Genomic DNA, 19944 nt, shown 5'->3' on the forward strand with positions numbered 1-19944 from the left:
TATAATGTTCAGATCAAGAGAAGTAACAGTCCCACTCTATTCTGGCAGGGAGGTCAGAATCGCTCCAGAACAGAAAAACCAATTGTTAGGGATAACCCAACATTACAAAGAGTTCACTTGGTGGAAAGAGACAGTAACATAGGTATGAGATGATCTTCTTGGGGTCGAGGCATTCTTTCATAAATGGGACAGAAACAGGTGCCAAAAAATAGTATTTTGTAATCTGAAGAAGTGTGCATGCACACGAAAGCTCATACCAAGAACTAACTTAGTTGGTCTTTAAGGTGCTACTGGAAGGAATTTTTTTGTTTTGACTATGGCAGACCAACACGGCTACCTATCTGTAAATGGGCATAGTTGGACTGGATTGTAGTATCTGCCTTCAAATCTCACCATCATTTGATATTTATCACCAGCAACACCTTTTTTTGCTCTTCAACATCTTCGTTTCTTTAACTCCCAGCAAGAAGAGCTTATGTCATGTCTGAAAACTAGGTTACTATATTAGTGGCTTTCTGGATGTGACATTGCTGAACTGCTGCCATTTAGGGTCTCTCCCCACCCTCAAGAAAGAGACTCGTGTTCCAGTTGGTTGTCAAAGGGTGCTGTGCAACACCGTGGTGTGGCGGGAAGGTTCAAGGACAATCAATATTATATTTTGGGAATGCTCTTAAGTAGCCGCATCGTTTTATATTTTCCGGATGTCTCGTGGCCGTATTACAAAGCAGTGGTGTTTTACGTCCTAATTCAAGCACTGCTGTGGGTCGCTCCTTTCCGTTTTACTTTCTTGTCAATGAAAAAAATTGCCGTGGCGCGAGCACATTTTTATTCCGAAAGCGTAGCTCAGAGGGAGAAAAAAAAAAGTTTGAGAAGCACTGAGCTGGAGACTCTGTGGGGCTTTTTGACCATCTTTGTCGAACCCGAAAGTGTGAGGTGATTTTAAAAAGTACGCGCGCACACGCAAAATAAAACCCCTTCCCCTCATGCTCTTTTCTTGTTTCTCGCTTCAAAAACATTCCAGCGCCTGGACTTCTTGGGGAAAAAAAAGATTTTGGCTTGTGTGTGTGTGTTTTTAAGTTTAAAAGTGCTACGTGAGGCGGCGAGGCACACGGTGCGACGAGGGCATCTGAGGCAACGGGGCCGCCACCGCCGCTGCGTGAGGGGAGGAAACGAAAGCCGGGAGCGGAGGAGGGCCGGCGCCTGACGGGGCGGAGCGTCTGGCTTGGCCGCCGCGGCCTCCTTCTCCTCCTCTCCCACCTCGTCCGCCGGCTCCGCCCTCCGCCGCGGCCTCCTCCGCCGGCTCCTCCTCTCGGGCCCTGCCCGCCTCGCCTCAGCTCGGCTCCCTCCGCCCTCAGCAAAGCCACCATCATCGTTCCTGGCGCCGGAGTTTGGCGGGGGGGCCTCGGCAGCGGAGCTCCAGCCGACGAGGGAGGAGGAGGAGGAGGAAGAAGAAGAAGAGGAGGAGAAGGCGGGCTTTATTTTTATTTCATTCTCATCGTCACCATTATTATTATTATTTTCCCTGCCGCCTCGCCTCCCCCCTCCCCGCCCGCCGCCGCCGCTCTCCTCATAGAAGAAGAAGAAGAAAAGGGCGCCACGCCGCCCGCCCGAGGGCCGCCGCCATGTACACGGCGGGGGGAGCGGCCCCCGTCGCCGCGGGACCCGGTGAGTGAGCTGCCGCTTCTATCCCCCCCAAAACCCCGCCAGTTCCACGAGGGATCGGAGAGAAAGGCGGCGCTTCTCCCTCTTCTCCCCCCCCCACAAAAAAATTAAATGGGTGGGCAGCGCTGAGGCGGGAATCGGGTTTGTGAGGAGAAAGAGAGAGAAGCAGCAGCGAAGGAGGCGCACGAGGCGCCGCCAACGGTCTCTCGGGAGGGAGGGGGCAGAGGGAGGGAGGTGCGCGCGCTCCCTCTCGCGCGGCCGGGCTCTGTGAGGGGGCGCTCGGTACGTTTCCCTCAGAGCGGCGGCGGCGGTCTCGCCTCAGCCGCCCGGCCGGCCTCCCTCCCTCGCTGCCGGCTCTCCTCCTCCTCCAGCTGCCTGGGCGAGACCCGGAAAGAGCAGGAGGAGGGCGGCAGCAGCAGCAGCAGCGGGAGGGTGTCGGTTGCGGGTCGAGGGAGAAGAGGGTTTTTTTTAAGGCTCCCCTAGCCCGCTTTTTTTACCTCAGCTGTGGAGTCGGGGGGGGGGGAAGGGGGCTGCGCTTCCCGAGGCTCCTTTAAAAAAAATAAAAGTAATAAAAACCACTTGCACACAGGCTTGCACTTCGGGTCCCCCTCCTCCCTTTTCCCGCAATTGATTTTTTTAAAGTGAAAAGCACGCGCACAACCCCCCCCCCAACAGACCGGTTGCGAGTGAGGGATGGCAGGATGAGAGACCCCCTGGTGTGGGGGGGCGTGTTGGGTGGTCGCGAAGCATCAGGGACCCTGGCTGCGCGGGGGGGGGGGGCGGGAAAGAGGGAAGTGGAGAAATAAATAAATTAAGGGGGCGCCTGTGTGTGTTTTGTATGGCTGCCTCCTTTGTGTTTTGGTAGTGGCTGCCCTCCCCGTGTTGTGGTTGCCTTTCTCTGTTGTAATGGGGGACACCCCCCCCCGGTTTGCAGTTTTAAGAGAGTGAAGCTGAACAATGGGCATTGGCAAAAAGATGGGGTGGGTGATGGGGGCAGACAGGGTCTAGGCAGGGGAGATGGTGGCAGGAGTATCTTTGCCTGGGCTGGATGTGAAAAGAGTTCAGTCCACTACTACTGTTATGCTCCATTAGCTGCCATCCAAGAGGCTCCCTGGTGCTAAAACAGAACCACTGTGGACTCGCCTTTATGTTTGTATGTGTATGCAACACCACATATATAATGCCCGCCATTTATTCCTGCATTGCAGGGGGTTGGACTAGATGACCCTGGGGTCCCTTGCAGCTCTACAATTCTATGATTGTATTTATGCACACATATAGAAGAAGCATAAGAAAAGCCCTGCTGGATCAGGATGGTGGCTCATCTAGTCCAGCATCCTGTTCTCACAGTGACCAACAAGATACTTGTGGGAGTGTGTGTGTATCTATATATCGCTATGTACATTATGAATGTATGTTTTTGTGTATGTGCACACACACACACACTGTTACACATGTGTGCGCGCAAATGCATATATGCATTTGGGTTAGTGTGATATGCTGGATTAGGGAGACACAGGTTCAAATCCCCACTCAGGCATGAAGCTGACCAACCTTGGGCCATTCATCCTCGTTTACAGATATTTATGCATTATATTTTTATCCTGCCTTTCCTTCAGGCACCCAAGGTGATGTACGTGGTTCTTCAGTGCCACGTTACCTTTACAGCTGTTTTGTATGGTAGGTTAGGTTAAGACAGTAGTTACTGGGCCAAGATCACTTGGTGAGTCTCATGGCTGCATGGGGATTTGAATCCTGGTCCCACACTAACCACTACACAACACAGGATCTTACAGTTGTGAGGAGTGGGATGTTATGTATGCTGCCCTGAGCTTCTTGGAGGAAGGATGGGATATAAACACAATAATATATCGCACAGAGACACATATGCACACCCCATTTCTCATATGTCTTCATAGCATCTTGCTGCCAGCTGCACACCAAATGTTGCACTTCTGTTTCAGTGCGAAGGTGTGGTTACAAGTTTACTCACACTTCGATGTTTACTGATATGGGGTAACTGCCACCACCACCCCATTCACATTATGTCCATGTAGTATCTCTTCTGGATCCAGAACCTGCCAGAATAGGGGGGGACCCCTTATGTTAGGGGTCCATTTCTGGTTGTCAGAGTGACCTGACAATTTTTGTGCCCCTTCTCATAATATGGAGTGCAACCCTCAGATTGAGAACATTTTCACTGCTGGACCGAACTGGAAATATCTGTGTGTACTGATGGGCACTGTAATTACTTTGTGTGTGTATAATTTGTGTGTGTTGTGCAAGTTACATTCTGTTGTGCACAGGCAATACAGCATCAAAGCTGAACAGGTGAAATTAGGGATTTTGTTTATTCCTTGTGTACCAAATATTTGTCTTGTTGAAACAACTACCCAAAATAAGAACGTATGGAAGTGCTGGTAAACTTGTCTGGCAAGTGTGCCACAAGTCGGTCAAAAAAATAGTGCCACAACAGCGCACATGTTGCATCCATGCCTTTTGTACTGAACAGAAAGCAAGCATAAAGACAAAAAGCTTGGGAGTCTGAAGATGTGCTGTTCCTGGATATGTTTGCAACAAACTAGCTCCCTTTGCTACAGGTTGACCTCCTATAATGTGTTGGATCAATGAAGTGTACAGTCAAAATTTATAATTTAAACAGTTTAACATCTCTGGCGGCCCTTTAAACATATTACTAGCTAGGGTTTCACAGAGTTTATCCAGTCTATAACCACTTTTTGTTTTCTTACTCTCCTTGTTGAATTAGCATACAGTGGTATCTTGATTTACGAACTTAAACCGTTCTGGAAGTCCGTTCTTAAACCAAAACCATTCTTAAACCGAGGGGCACTTTCCCTAATGAGGCCTCCCACTGCCCTTCCACTGTTCAGCTTCCGTTCTTAGACCGAGGTAAAGTTCACAAACTGGGACACCACTTCCGTTTTTCAGAGTTCTTAAACTGAATAGTTCGTAAACAGGGCTGTTCTTTAACCAAGGTACCACTGTATTTGAGATGTTCCTGGGCATCTCACTTAAGGCATGTTACCTGGGGCTTCCAGACAGGTAGCATGTTAAAAGTGCAGTAAGTTGTATAGTTATTGCATCAGATCAGATATTTCCCTTCTAATAACTGCTTCTGTTGTGAGGAAGTTGCATTTTCCTCTGCTCTCAAACCTGATGCTTGTTGCTAGGAAAACATAGCTATTAGTCAGTCCAGGGTGCGCTCTAGCTGTGCCAAGTCTTTAATTCTGTGGACGCTCCTTGGATGCTGTTGGCACTGTTTCTAATGAGGAGTGTGTCTCCCCTCCTGAAATGTGTGTGCTGTTTTGTGAAAATTGTAGAAGTTTGCTTTGCTTCTTAGAACATTCTGCAGAGGTTGAGCATGTTTCTGCGGAACCTACCAGTCCATCATGCAAAGTTAAACACTTATCTTGCCCTTTAAAAATAGGTGGCAAATATGAGCAAAGCAACTTTTCTTTTCTGGCCGCAGTTCTTAGCCACATACCCCACTCCTCCAGCATTGCTGATTTAAAAACATCCAGCTCCCTGCCTGTCCTTAGTAAAGATATTCCATCATGTGTGTGTGTGTTGGGGGGGGGTAGGGTGTATTGTACCCAGTGTTCAAAACACCCATTGCTCTAGGTGCATTTTGCGACAGGGAATTTCACTAGCACGACCAGTTTCTGAGCTCAGGGTGCAGCACTACACCTAAGATTTCAGATTAAAACTGCAGAGTGGGAGGAAAGGAGGACCTTTTTCTGCCTCCCCACTTCCAGCTACTCTCTGTAGATTGGAAAAGATACCCTCTTAAGTTTATTCATTTAGAACTTTATATTCTTTTTATTTAAAAAGCGCACCTAAACATTCCGTTGTTGCACCCATAACCTAAGTTTAATGTGCCATTTAGCTCCTAGCTTTCATAGCTCAGTTTCTACCACTGATTCTACTACAGGTGTAAAATGTTAGATTTATTTTTAATGCCTGGAAGTCATCTGACATTGCCCATCGAGTTGTAAAGTGTAAACACAGCAGTAGTGAGTTTGCCCTCCCTGCTGTATGTAGTGTTCAGATACATACCGTGGGATCTTACCAATATCTCAGTTGCCACTTCCATATCACACCAGTCCTGTATCTCTTCTTCACCCCTGATTGGGAGAAAGGTGGGATATAAATACATTAAATAAATGAATACTGTCTTGCCTGCCTAATGTAGATTGCAAGGCTTCTGGAAAGGAATTGTGTTTCTTCTGATCAGCTATCTAGTAGTTTGCATGCTGTTGTCACTGAATTAATGTAATAAGAATAAGTGAAGTGTAATGCATAGGTGATTTTTCAGAATCAGCCTGCCTGATACTAAGCAAGGTTAATTGTACCCCCTGAAAGTATTTTCCCTTCATATTTGTTCTTCATGGCACAGGTGCTTCCCAGTAGCATACATGCAATGGGCCCAACATAATTGTGTTTAGTGAGTGGTAAACTAATTCTTCATTTTGAGACATAACACTATTAGTTATTTTTGGATTGGCAGGCATCTAGCCCTTCTGGGTTCAGAGACTGCTGAATGTTAGCTGCTATGGGGCAGCAGCACAGAGGGCTATTGCTTTCATCCCTTTGCTTTGTGCTTCTCAGAAGCATTTGCTTGACCACTGTCTGAAACAGGATGCAGACTTTGGAGAATTCTTGATATTGTCCAGAAGTACTGCCCTTATCCTTTTAGGGGGAAATGTCCCAGCAAGTTACAGTGGAAGCCCAAATATAATTCCTAGTTGAGGAATTCAACAACTACATGACTTTACATTCTACCCAATATACTTGTTTTATGTTTTCAGGACTTAAATCCTAACTTGTAGCAGACAAGATCTGAAATATTTTACATAGTACCTTTTTATTGAATCACTTGCCTCTGAGCATAAGGTTTTGAGTTCTCCAGAACTGAAGCTGAACTTTGTGGAAGTTGCTTACCGTAAAGTGTCATCTGCATTAATTTTTTACACAATGTCTTTTGTTACAGCACAGCAGTTAAATGGTGTGTGAGAGAGAAATGTGTGTTTTGAAGTGGTGGCTGGATTGAAATCCAGTAAAGCATGTTTACTTCTTGGTTTTGTGTAATTAAAAGTTTAATGTGTAAATAAGCTTAATTTACGCACATGCTGTAGATGCTTGAAATGGTTTGTGTCACATTTTTTTTCTTCTGTAAAGATTTAAAAGAAATCTGAGAAATGGTTTTCAGTAGTTTACATGCTGAGAGTTTGATTCTGTTTAAAAAGTGCACTTTTTTACTTCTCTGTGTTGCCTGAATTATAGTTGGAGAGAACTAATAGATTTGTGTGCCACGTTAAAACGATGCAATACACCCAAATCACATGAAAGAAATATCTCCTACCATTTTTTCCTAAATGTTCTCCATCAGTACATAGTCTTGGTTCAAATAATTACTTAGGCCAGGGATGGGTAACTTTTTCTTTCTTTTTTATGGTCCTTGAGCAGTGGGAAGATTCAGTGAGGAGAAGGAGTTGAAGCCAATATTGGGCAGGGCTGGCACTGACAATGTAACATAGGGTGCCGCCATATACTTTACCTTACACCATGTTGGACCAGTGATGGTCCTAGCGCAACGCTGTCAAAATTGACCTGCAGTGGCTCTCCAGGATTTCAGACAGGACTCCTACACGGAGATGCTATGTACTGAGTTTGGGACCTTTTGCATACAAACTATGTGCTGTACCACTGTAAGACAGCTCCACACCCCAGTGGATGGAAGCATAGCCCCATGGATGGATAGCCCCCCCCACTTCTCTTTCCTTCCATTCCCTCAACCCATTGATGTGTAGTGTTAGTTCATGGGTAGGCAAACTAAGGCCTGGGGGCTGAATTGGGCCCTATCACCTTGTAAATCCGACCTGTGGGCGGTCCGGGAATCTGTGTGTTTTTACATGAGTAGAATGTTTGCTTTTATTTAAAATGCATCTCTGGGTTATTTGTGGGGCATAGGGATTTGTTCATTCCCCCCCCCCCCCAATATAGTCCGGCCCCCCACAAGGTCTGAGGGACACTGGACCGATTCCCTGCTGAAAAGGTTTGCTGACCCCGTGTTAGAGTCAGACTCCAGTGTCTCCTAAAGTGTGGCAAAAAGTTACACTTCACCTCAGTTTCCCTTGGGTGCCTTAAAGTGAAGGAAGTTTTCTGCTTTGCTCCTATGGCACTTGCTTGTCCCTTTGATTTTCCTTTCCTCCCTTAAGCAAGTGTCACCTAAGAAGAGGAGCCAGCTGCCCTGGTGAAAAAACAAAAAACAAAGAACATCTTCCTTGTTCTGTTCCTCCCTCCCTCCAGCTAGTGCCAGCTGAGGGAACATGTAGCCACCCCACTGCTCTGCATGAAAAGCAAAGAACCACTCACAGGTACCCTCCTGTGGCAGCGAGCTGGATCAGGTTAGGCTGTGGGTTAGATCTGGTCCACAGGAGTTCCCTACCCCTAGCTTAGTTGAGTGGAAATTATTCTTATTCTTAATTAAACTTCCATACCACCTTTCTTCCAAGAACCACGGGGTGGTTTACAATATAACAACACAAAAATACACACCATAGTAACAAACAAAAACAGTAACCCTTACACACACACGCTCTTTCACACATACAGAGGGTTTAAGGCCATAGATTGTTTAATTTGGCAATAGCCTGGGAGAAGAGGAATGTTTTAGCCTGGCGCTTAAATATATGTAATGAAGGTGTCAGGCAAGCCTTCCTGGGGAGAGCATTCCACAAATGGGGAGCCACCACGAGAATATAACCTGCACACAAGCTCTGCTTGTACTGCAAATATAAAAATTATTCAATGACCACTTAAAAAATGAAAGCAATTTATTTATATGCCACTTAAATGTCAACAGTTATAATAAAAATGACACTTTTTTTAAAAAAATGAGATTCTTCTTCTTCAATTTATTAGTTGCTTTTTTGCCACAGACAACCCAAAGGAAATTACAAAAAGAAAAAGAGAAAACACATGCATACATTAAAACCGGAAAAGAAAAGAATACATTAAGACATCGATACTATGCTATTTGAAGGTCAGGTTTTAAATAGTGTGTTGGCCCTTACCAGCAGATTGATAAAGGTGGATGCGGTTAAAGCTCTAGATTAATTGGGTTTTCAGTATTACTTTGTATAACATAAAAAGCTGTATAATATACAAAGTTGTAACTTAGATAGATAGATACATTTCCATGTGCATGGATATATTTACAGTATACCCCAGTCTTTAACCAAAGTTGTGAAGGCAGCTTTCAGTGCATTTAATATACAGTAGCTCAGTCATCAGGTTAGTTCCTCGCTGTGTTGGGCTTCCTTACTCAGGCAGCTGTTGATTTCTCTTGCAGCTTCTGGCAGCAGATGCAAGAGGCACAGTAAAGGGAGAGGAAAAGGTGTATACAATCCACTGTCCCGTCCTCAGCTGTTCCAGCTGCCACTCTGCTGTTCCAGTCTCTGGGCCATGGCAGGTCTTGGATGAAATGAAAGCAGCCAGATGTTGGAGTCCTACACAGGGTGGGATTTGCTCACCTGGGCTGCTTTTGATGTCACTTGTCACTTCTGGCATGTGGGGAGATGTGTACATGCTTCTCCCAGGCTTTGGATGCTTCCACTTTTTGATTAATTAATGGAGGCTGATCCCAACAGCTTGTTTTTTCGCTACTCTGTCTAACAAAGACAAAGAGAATTCTAAAACACCATCTATTTCTCTCTTAAAATCTTGCAAACGGTGGGAAAACTAATTGCCAGCCTCAGTATTTTTCTAAAAAACAAGCTGTTCCATGTAGTTAGGATAGATATTTAAATTTTTGATGTATTTATGTTGTTTGAGTACCATCTTTGGAACCAGTTCTAGATCCAACCACTTACTCTCTATTGAATTCAACTGACTTCAGTTATGTCATGGCTAATTTGTCCCACTGATTTCATTAGGACTGAAGTTTAACTAAACTTAGTTTGAATAAAATCCATATTCTTTTCTGGATGGCAAATGCTAGTTTGAACACATGTGTCTGATATCATAATTGTTTGTTTATAGCAGAGGGGATGAACATGTGGCTTTCAGATGTTATTGAGCTCTCAGCTCCAATTAGCGCCAGCCAGCATGACCAGTGGTCAGGAATGATGGGAGTTGTATTCTCAGCAACATCTGGAGAGCCACAGGTTTTCCACCCCTGGTTTATAGAAACAAAAATGGCTGTTTCAGTGAATGCTCTTGTTGTCATAATATGACATCTGACTGCAGCATTTTCCTGTTGATCAATCCACTTAGATTTATTTGGCGTCTTCTCTCTGTGAAGCTAAAACAAAGCTTGAATAATTTAAGACATTTTAGGCCTAGTTCACACATACAACAGAGGCAGTAATATTGTTGCCATACTGTATTGCTTCAGACTGCAGGGATGTGTATAGAGAAGGCCATGGGAAACTAGCAGATTAAGGAGAAGCCTAGGCTAGAACTCTTCTCACTGACATCTAGTTGTCTGTGTATAAATAAATTCTTATATGGAAAGCTTTAGCATGTCTGACTCCGTAATATGCAAGTTTTCTTTGAGCAGAAGGAATATATTTAATTTTCCTGTGGTTTGTACTGCCTTAAAACAAGCCAGCTGCATTATAGAAAGTCGTATGACAGGTCATGTACCTAAGTATTGTATACAGACTGCAAGCAGCCCTTCAGAGTTCTGTAGAACAAGCATGTCCAACTCCCAAGAGACTGTGATCTACTCCCACTAAACAAACAAACAAAACACGGCAGTGATCTACCTGTTGGATTGACCAAAGTTTTTGAGCTTTTTGGGGGGGAGGAAGATCCCCAAATGCACTAGGGTAGCTTTCAGAAACAATGTTGCAGCGCATAGTGGAACTGTGCTAGTTGGGGCTACCTGTAGAGGGTTCTGATGAACTCATGATAGCAGGGATATGCCTCTTTCACACAGATTTGCCTCAGCTGCACATATATTGCTAGAGCTTGCCACAACCCCCCCTCCATTCACACTGAGAGCCGGTGTGGTGTAGTGGTTAAGAGCAGTAGACTCGTAATCTGGTGAACCAGGTTCGCGTCTCCACTCCTCCACATGCAGCTGCTGGGTGACCTTGGGCTAGTCACACTTCTTTGAAGTCTCTCGGCCTCACTCACCTCACAGAGTGTTTGTTGTGCAGGAGGAAGGGAAAGGAGAATGTTAGCCGCTTTGAGACTCCTTCGGATAAAGCGGGATATCAAATCCAAACTCTTCTCTTCTATTGGCCCCAGTGACACAGTCAGAAATGGTGGCAGGTATCTTTTGCGTGCTGTGTTGTCTGGGTTCTCTTTCCTCTCCTTCGTTGTGTACATAAAACAGTGATTGTGAGCAGCATGAAGAGATTTGAACTGCCAAGGGGGTGCCTCGGAGCTGGCAATAGCAGGGTCATTGCTGGCTGTGCCACTGGGGCTGATAAAATAGGGGGATGTTGTCACACCAATATGAATGTTTGTAAGTGTGGTGAGACAGTGCTGGAGGTCTGTTTCCTTTGCTCTAAGTTCATCAGCTTCCTCTGTGGCCTATGAACATTTTTATGGGCACTGTCCCTGATGGGTGGGCACCGACAGAGTTTCCAGGGATGCCTTGAGAATATCTTTGTGTGGCATGTTGTTGTTGTTTAGTCGTTTAGTCGTGTCCGACTCTTTGTGACCCCCTTGACCAGAGCACGCCAGGCACTCCTGTCCTCCACTGCCTCCCGCAGTTTGGTCAAACTCATGCTGGTAGCTTTGAGAACACTGTCCAACCATCTCGTCCTCTGTCGTCCCCTTCTCCTTGTGCCCTCCATCTTTCCCAACATCAGGATCTTTTCCAGGGAGTCTGCTCTTCTCCTGAGGTGGCCAAAGTCTTGGAGCCTCAGCTTCAGGATCTGTCCTTCCCGTGAGCACTCAGGGTTGATTTCCTTAAGAATGGAGAGGTTTGATCTTTTCGCAGTCCATGGGACTTTCAAGAGTCTCCTCCAGCACCATAATTCAAAAGCATTTGTGTGGCATATTGACTCTATAATGACCATTCTGCTGGTGTCATGGTGGCAGTGTAAGTGTAGGATTGCTTTGAATCGACCCTGAACCCCCAAATCAAATAGCTCTTTGTTCAAATGGTTTTGGAGACTTAGGTGGTAATGTTCCAGTCCGTTTCAGAACTTTGGCAGTGCCATCTAAGCATGCATGTTAAATATCACTTCAATGGTCATGTCTTACAAGTACAGCACAACAGATTTTAATAATATTTTTGGAACACCAAGGTCTACCAAAGCCAGTTTTACTCAGCTTTAAGGATGTCTTAAAAGTTGCCAGTATATTGGAAGTGCTTCTTATCTTGGACTGAACATTTCACGTTATTTCTCCACCTTTGTCTATCAGCTTGAAACAGAAGAACGTTAGAGAGCTGACTCTATAAGATACTCTGCAGAAGAACTTTTGAAAACTAAAACTTACCTTTCTTTACAGTAACTCCACCTTATTTGAGGTGTATTTTGAGGAACTTTTATATGTACGGAGATACATTTAATATGTTTTATTTTGTCAAAACTTTTTATCTTCATAAAAACTTTAATTTCACAGTACTGTTGCTGAAGCTAGGATGACTGAAATAATGACCAATTAATGTAAAATGTAAGTGCAGATGGAGCTACACTAGTAGAATGAAGTGAACAGAAATAAAGTTATGGCAGCTGAAGTTTATGAATTATTTAAATTGTATGTAAAAGTGTATCGTGCTATTTTTTCCACCGAAAGAGCGAATTAATAATAAAAACAGCAATTTTAGTCATTTGATACATTTAGGATCCAAATGAATGAGGATCTTTGTGTATTAAAGCTAGCAGACCACATTGCTAATTTCAAGAGCAAGAGAGGGAGCAATTATTTCCTCTAAACAGCACTAAAAGCGCCATCCACTGGTAATTTTAAATGGGAATAATATATATATTATTAAACAATATTGCCAGCATAATTGATCATAATACATTCATCTTGGGGCTTATCCAGTGAACTGGGACCAAAATGACCACACTTCCATTTGACTTGCTTGGCGGTTCTCCTTCCTACTAAAATACTTTCACATTATCAAAAAAGGAAGTAGTGGTTATGTATTTGAGAGGGGGCTGCGGATGTACGGTAAAAGTGTTTGTGTGTGTGTGAGATCAGTAGTATCATACACACTTGAAGTCCTTTCTCTGTGTGAGCAGAGCTGTTGAAGTTGGTATTGTTATTTGAAAGATTCAGGCTTCATTTGCAAAACAGTTGTTACAGTTACAGACTTACCGTATTTTTTGCTCTATAAGACTCACTTTTCCCCTCCTAAAAAGTAAGGGGAAATGTGTGTGCGTCTTATGGAGCGAATGCAGGTTGCGCAGCTATCCCAGAAGCCAGAACAGCAAGAGGGATCGCTGCTTTCGCTGCACAGAGATCCCTCTTGCTGTTCTGGCTTCTGGGATACAGAATATTTTTTTTCTTGTTTTCCTCCTCCAAAAACTAGGTGTGTCTTATGGTCTTGTGCCTCTTATAGAGTGAAAAATACGCTAATTACTGATTGTACCAGGCATAAATCAAGAGTTTTCTCATGACATTCAAAAACGTTTGTGCATCTGTTGTAAGATTCTAATGGAACAATCCAGCTTTTTGGTTGTTAAATCTACATTTTTGTTGTTAATCACTTTTGGGTGTTTCATGGGACGTGATTAAAAAAAGAAATAAAGTAAAGCACTTTTATGTAGCGATGGGCAAATGCTCCTTAGTTTTGTCTTGAAAAACATTTTCCATTTGCTCTCCTTGAGAAAAGCTTGAGATTGACAAATCGATAAAGCACAGTGCCAGTTCTCTTCCCTGTTACCAAGGCTATGCATGTCCCCATGACATGAGAACTATTGGTCCCCATATGAGGAGTGGGAAGGGTTGCTAGGGATCTGGCAGACTGAACTGGTGGCCGGGTGCCCCAGGGGAGATCACAAGACTGTGGCTTCGATCACTCATAGCAGAAGAATAGTGAGATTTAGAAAATAGCGGAGATGCAGATAGATGTAATAAAAAAACTAGTAGTTACTTATTTCAAGGAAAACCCCACTATTATTTATTCTAGAAAGGGAAGTATCCTGCTGTACTCAGGATAATATAAACACTGTATAGGAAGTAAAGTAAAAGGAAAGGGACCCCTGACCATTAGGTCCAGTCGTGACCGACTCTGAGGTTGCGGCGCTCATCTCGCTTTATTGGCCGAGGGAGCCGGCGTACAGCTTCCAGGTCATGTGGCCAGCATGACTAAGCCGCTTCTGGCGAACCAGAGCAGCGCACGGAAACGCTGTTTACCTTCCCGCTGGAGCGGCACCTATTTTATCTACTTGCACTTTGATGTGCTTTCGAACTTCTAGGTTGGCAGGAGCAGGGACCGAGCAACGGGAGCTCACCCCGCTGTGGGGATTTGAATCGCCGACCTTCTGATCGGCAAGTGCTAGGGGAAGTATTCTGCTGTACTCAGGAGAATATAAACACTGTATAGGAAGTACAGTAAGATATGGTAATAAATAACTACTTAATAGTACAGTTGTGTGTTGTGATTTCTTTTGGTGTTGTGTAGATATTAGACAAAAAGTGGGGAACTGGATCAGGCTGGTAGGCCAAATCATTATCTCCTCCCTCCCCCAACTCTTGTGGGCCAAGCCTGACAAATGGGCGGAGACACCCACCTGTCAATCACCTGATGTTATAGTGACATCAGTGGATCCTTTTTTTACCTGCACACTTTAAAATCAGTTATATTTTCTGACTTCCTGATTTATATGTGTGCTCTTTAGTAAAATATATTAAAGCTATTAAATGTTTCCCCTTCTTGTTGGTTGGTTATTATAAATCTATATGCTGAATCTGTGTTTTGATAAGTAGCGTTGTTTTACAGCTGTTGAGTTAAGCATGTATTGTATATGAGCAGAGTAATAACTAGACATGTGATTCAAAAACAGAACCAGAATTCCTGCATTTCAGTCAAGTTAATCCTGTTTACTTACATGCCAGTGCAATGCAACCCAGTTTTGATGGGTTGCTGTGGACCATTCTTTCTCTTTGCTGTGCTATACAGCTGCTCACTAGAGTGTGTTCTTGGCTAGCATTAAAATCCTTTTTACTAAGCTGGTTTTAAGAGAAAGTACTTTGGATTGCTAAAATGATACTTGGACTGCAGCCATTTATATTGCTGTATTGAAAGAGTGATTTTTGCTACAAACAGTAGGAAACTCACTAGATAACTTTGATTATTCTACTGCTTTAGTTTATTGCCATTTGTTACCTTGCTATGAATGACATAGGAATATATGTTACAGAGAATTGCATTTACGGAATTTGCATTACTCTTTGTGCCTTTCCTTCCTTTCTAGTACTTGCAACACCTCCGCCCATGCCACCTCCGATACAGGCATATGCATTTAAACCTCCCCCTCGACCTGATTTTGGTACTTCAGGGAGATCAATCAAACTGCAAGCCAACTTTTTTGAAATGGACATTCCAAAAATTGACATCTACCATTATGAATTGGATATAAAGCCAGAGAAGTGCCCTAGAAGAGTTAACAGGTACATCCCGCTTTACTTTCCCTTCAGCTTTGAACATTTCACTTCCTTCATTTTTTTTAAAAAAAGGATGCATTCATTAAACTTTGATGCTGAACTATTTCTCTTTGGGATGGTATTAGTGGTATACTTACTGTAAACCAGAAACAGTGGTGCCTTTGTTCTGCTTCCACTTAAGAGGAGCTCCTCTTATAAAACAAAATCAGTTTCTCCAAATCTTTTTATACCATCCTAAAATATTTTTTTCTCCCTATGCTGTGTTCGGTGGTACTGTGTTTATTTAAAACTTTTAGCGTTTGATGGGTATCAATGATATGGCAGGTCCTATCTCATCAATTTCACTGCAGTTGATCTCCTTCAACCAGTACTGAACTGCTTGCTTACTGGTTGGTACTGTAGTTTGATATCAAGCCTCTTAAGTGGAGAGGTGATGTTACCAACTGCTTGTTTTCCTGTCTTCACCTACTGGCAGGGGGAAGTGAACTCATTTGTCTGATGGTATAAAAGGACTTTGGAGAAACTATATATAACAGCAGGTAAGAGATTACATGTCTCCATCAGAATGCCTGTTAACAGAAAATGACAGATGAAGATATGTGTAGGTTCCTGGGTCTTTTAGATGTTTCTCTTTACAAGCCATAGTGACTGGGCTTATGTATAGGATAACATCTGCTCTGTATGCTGATATCTGAATTACCCAAAGTTGGTGTAAATCAGGACAGATTTTTTCACGTTAGCACTACTCAGTTTCCTACCTCTCAGTGGAGGCAAATGTGTTTTTTTATTATTATTTGAATTTTGTCGTCTGCCTTGACCACTACAATAAGTGGAAAGGTGGAATATTCCTTCCAACTGATATTTACAGGCCATAATTTTATTCATTAAGGCAATGTTCCACATCTTCTGTCTCTATTATCTGAGAGTTCTTTGGTGGACTAACTGATTACTTTGCTTTTGCCTCTAACATGCATGCTGTGGTTACCATATATACAAATGGTATTGCATGTGTTTTTGTTTTAAAAAAGCTGGAAGAATGAAACTCAATAGCAGCCTAGCTATCTCCTATCCATCTTTCGCTTTTGAATAGGGAATTGAAGGACTTTCCTGCAAAGGTTAATGTGATAGGGTTGCCAGGGAGCTCTTGTATTTGAAGGCTAATAAGCCATAAGCCATTAAAAAAGAGAAGCAATAGCTTATTTATTTGTTTGTTTATTATATTTGCATGTATAAAAATATTTATATACTGCTATTTCATTAAAATATCAAAGTGGTTTACAACAAAAATACATACAACCATGCAATAAAAACCACATTAAAGGGAATAGTCAGACATCAATTAACTATTATGGGGACACGTATACTTAATTGCCTGCATAGGCCTGATGGACTAGAAAACTTTTAAGCAGATGTTTAAACTTCGGCACAGTGGACAATTGCTGAATCTCTTCTTGGCAGAGTATTCTACAGGACTGGGCTGATGACACTAAAGGCTCGGTTTCTTGTTTTCAAGTTAGCCTTGCCAACTTGGAGAATGACCAATTATTCTCCTGCAGATGATGGTCAAACTGGGATATAAGGGTTCAGGCGATCCCTGGGCTACCCTGGACCTAAGTTGTTAAGGGCTTTGTAAATTAATACAAGAACCTTGAACCTGGTTCGGTAGTGAATGGGCAGCCAATGCAGCTGTTTTAAATATGGTGTCATGTGTTCTTGACCAGATGCCCCTATCAGCAGTTTGGTTGCTTCGCTCTGCACCAGCTGGAGCTTCCAAGCCAAACCTAAAGGCAGCCCCACATAGAGTGCAAGCAGAGTAAATTGGCCCTTATCCAGTCCACCACTGCATTCAGACATCAATCCAGACTTTACACAGCCTTGATTCAGGTGTTATGGAGGAGTAGAAGTAGCATTTGCATGCTGCCCTCTCCCAGTGATGTTGGGAGCACATCAAAAAGCTAAGAAATCTTAGCTGCCTTCATAATGTGGCTATCCTGGCATCTTTATGGTATCCAGCATGGAACACATGGGTTCTGCTCTGATAGCTATTAACGTTGCATGTGTTGTGGCTAAGGGCATGGTTTAAAGTGGAGTTGGTTGCAAGGAATGCTTTATGAGTAAGCTTTTCTTTCCTGCCTAACATCAACTTTAATCAGGACTGAGCTTTGAAGCAGAAAAAAAGTGATTCAGTCTTGCCTTTGCCATGAACTTCTAGGCAAGACAGTCTCTCCTCCCCACCCCGTCTGTCAATGAATGGATTGCTCTCAATGCTCTAGAGATATAGTCAGTCAGCTCACAACTTACATGCGTTCAACATATGTGATTTCAACTTTGAAATCACATAAATTAAATGCACGGTAGGTGGAGAATTTAGAAGCTCCCTTTGCCCAGGGTTCCCCCAGCACAAAAAGAACTTTTAAGCTCTCTGCCTTGCCTACTGGACTCTGGGAAGCTTTCTTGCAGGAGCCCCACAGAGCCAAGTAAGGAAGGCAGAGAGCTTAAAAGTACTGTGCCTTGCTGGTGGGGTGAGATGCATTGGTGCACCAGCAGCAGAAGGTGAGGTTGCTCACATGTGGGTGGTTTCAAGGGATTGTATTGACTATACACAATTTTGGATTTATGAACCATCCCTGCAATATAATCCACAAGTAAGGTGCAAGTGATCTGTACATTGATTATTATTAGTGGAGGACTTGAATGGGTTTCAGCAGATGTTTGAATTCAGTTTTCATCCTTTTCTAAAGCTGTAACTAATAAACATGGATGGATGCTTATTTTAACACTTTGAACAATGTTTCCAGAGAAATAGTTGAACACATGGTCCAGCACTTTAAAGGACAGATATTTGGGGAGCGCAAGCCAGTGTTTGATGGAAGAAAAAACCTCTATACAGCTATACCACTTCCAATAGGGAGAGATAAAGTAAGTATTTAATGCCAGCTTCAACTATGATTCCATATGTTCCATGTATGATTTCATTATTTTGACAGAGCTTCATGCTTCCCATGTGTCAAGGCGTCAGTGATAAGATGCAGGTTATAAAATCTGTAGGGTTTTTGTAAGTTCATCAGTAACTCATCCTACCAAGATTTCAATATTGCTCATACAATGGGAAGTGCTTCAGTGGGGCTTTCCAAGAAAACCCTTACCACATGTGTCACCTGTGCTGTTTGATTTGGAAGCCATGCAAAGCAGCTGGGGCAACCCAGTCAGATGGGTAATAAATAATGATGATGATGATGTCTCATTGTTGGAATAAATGCCTTACACAGCAGTAGTTACTTTTAAAGTGTTTGCTGTGGAAAAGTAGCTCTGAAAATATAAAAAGATCACATTGTATAAAGGTTTTCATAAGATGTTGTTCATATTGTATAGCAATTAATGGTGCAGCTGTAGCTATAACAGGAACAGTGGCTGAGCTGATTGCTGGAAGACAAAAGGCCAGCCATGCTGCCATTAGAGACACATTACCTTGTTTGTTACCTGCAGTTGGTGCATCACAGCACAAGTGTTGCTTCTGAAACAGCGTTGCCAAAACACAGTGGTGATCTTAAGGTGCACATGATCCAACATGGAGAAAATAAAAATTATCCAGGATAATTATTTTTGAATTTTTTGAGACCCTTTTCAGAAGTTAGTCTGGTGGAGATCCGAGAAAGAGTCTTTTAAGTTGTGGCACCCGAACTCCTGTTACTGAGCCTGGTGTCTTTCCCTGGCACTTGGAAAACCTTTTAATTTGCTGAGGATTTTCAGTGATGTATTTTTTCTTGGCTTACATCATCCCCCCCCCCCGCTGCTCTGTTTTTATTTTGTTATTTAAATGTATTACTGCACTTGAATCATATGTGAAGTAGACATCTAAGTAAATTTTTATTTGCGGGGTCTTTTTTTGTGTTGTTGTCAACGAGCGTTCACTATACAGAAGGGTTTGTTTCCCTTTGACCGTTCTGATAAAGTGTGTGCTTAAACAGAAAGAATCATCTTGTTGTGGTTTCCAAATGTTGCAGGTGGAATTGGAGGTCACATTGCCGGGAGAAGGGAAGGACAGAATATTTAAGGTGGCAATAAAGTGGATGTCAGGTGTGAGTCTGCAGGCTTTACATGATGCTCTCTCTGGTCGTCTTCCAAGTGTTCCTTTTGAAACAATTCAGGCGCTGGATGTAGTAATGAGGCACTTGCCTTCCATGAGGTAAGGGAAATGTTAATATAGGTCTTCAGGGAAGTTTTAGTGCTGGAGCTAAACAAAATTACACTTGGGAATTTTGCATCTACATCCACAACGTCTTGATGTGCGCTCTAGTGCACTGCCTATGTGCCCGCACACTTTACTATTTGTGTGAATGGAAGAGGCAGGTGTGCATGCAAAACTCCTGCAAATTGGAAGCTGCTCATCAACTGGAATTAAAAGGAACTTCTGAAGGCAGATGTTGAAATGAGGACAAAAGATTCAGGGATTTAGGACTGGCAGCTGTTTACCCCTCTTTCTCTCTTTTTCTGTTTTTGCTGCACCATTCCTTTCTCCCATTTGTCCATGCCTTTCAACCATAATGCTTTTTATTGTTGCATAAAAATAAATCCAAAGATGTCCCAAAGATGGTTACAGGGATTCTAATGAGATCCCATTTACCTTGCCAGATACTGGCGTAGTTTGCATATCATATTAGACACAGTTTAAAACAAACT

The 19944-nt window shown here is 43.2% G+C and overlaps 1 protein-coding gene across 4 annotated transcripts in view; it reads left to right on the forward strand.

The window, feature by feature from the left end:
• Positions 1–348: 348 nt before the first annotated feature.
• AGO2 (argonaute RISC catalytic component 2) overlaps positions 349–19944 on the forward strand; it is a 54164-nt gene continuing 34568 nt past the window's right edge. For 2 of the 4 annotated variants that reach the window (XR_014170323.1, XM_081918736.1), the window contains exons 1-4: positions 349–1665; positions 15075–15270; positions 18063–18183; positions 19266–19450. Coding sequence is in view for 3 of the 4 variants with exons in the window: in XM_081918736.1 (XP_081774862.1) it covers positions 1623–1665; positions 15075–15270; positions 18063–18183; positions 19266–19450 (545 nt within the window). In the remaining variant the exon portion in view is untranslated. Of the gene's footprint in view, positions 1666–15074; positions 15271–15749; positions 15804–18062; positions 18184–19265; positions 19451–19944 lie in introns of those variants that run through there. The other 2 variants (XM_081918737.1, XM_081918738.1) reach the window with 2 other exon arrangements.

Source organism: Podarcis melisellensis (assembly GCF_964234715.1).
Source record: "Podarcis melisellensis genome assembly, chromosome: 7".
Lineage (NCBI taxonomy): Eukaryota > Metazoa > Chordata > Lepidosauria > Squamata > Lacertidae > Podarcis > Podarcis melisellensis.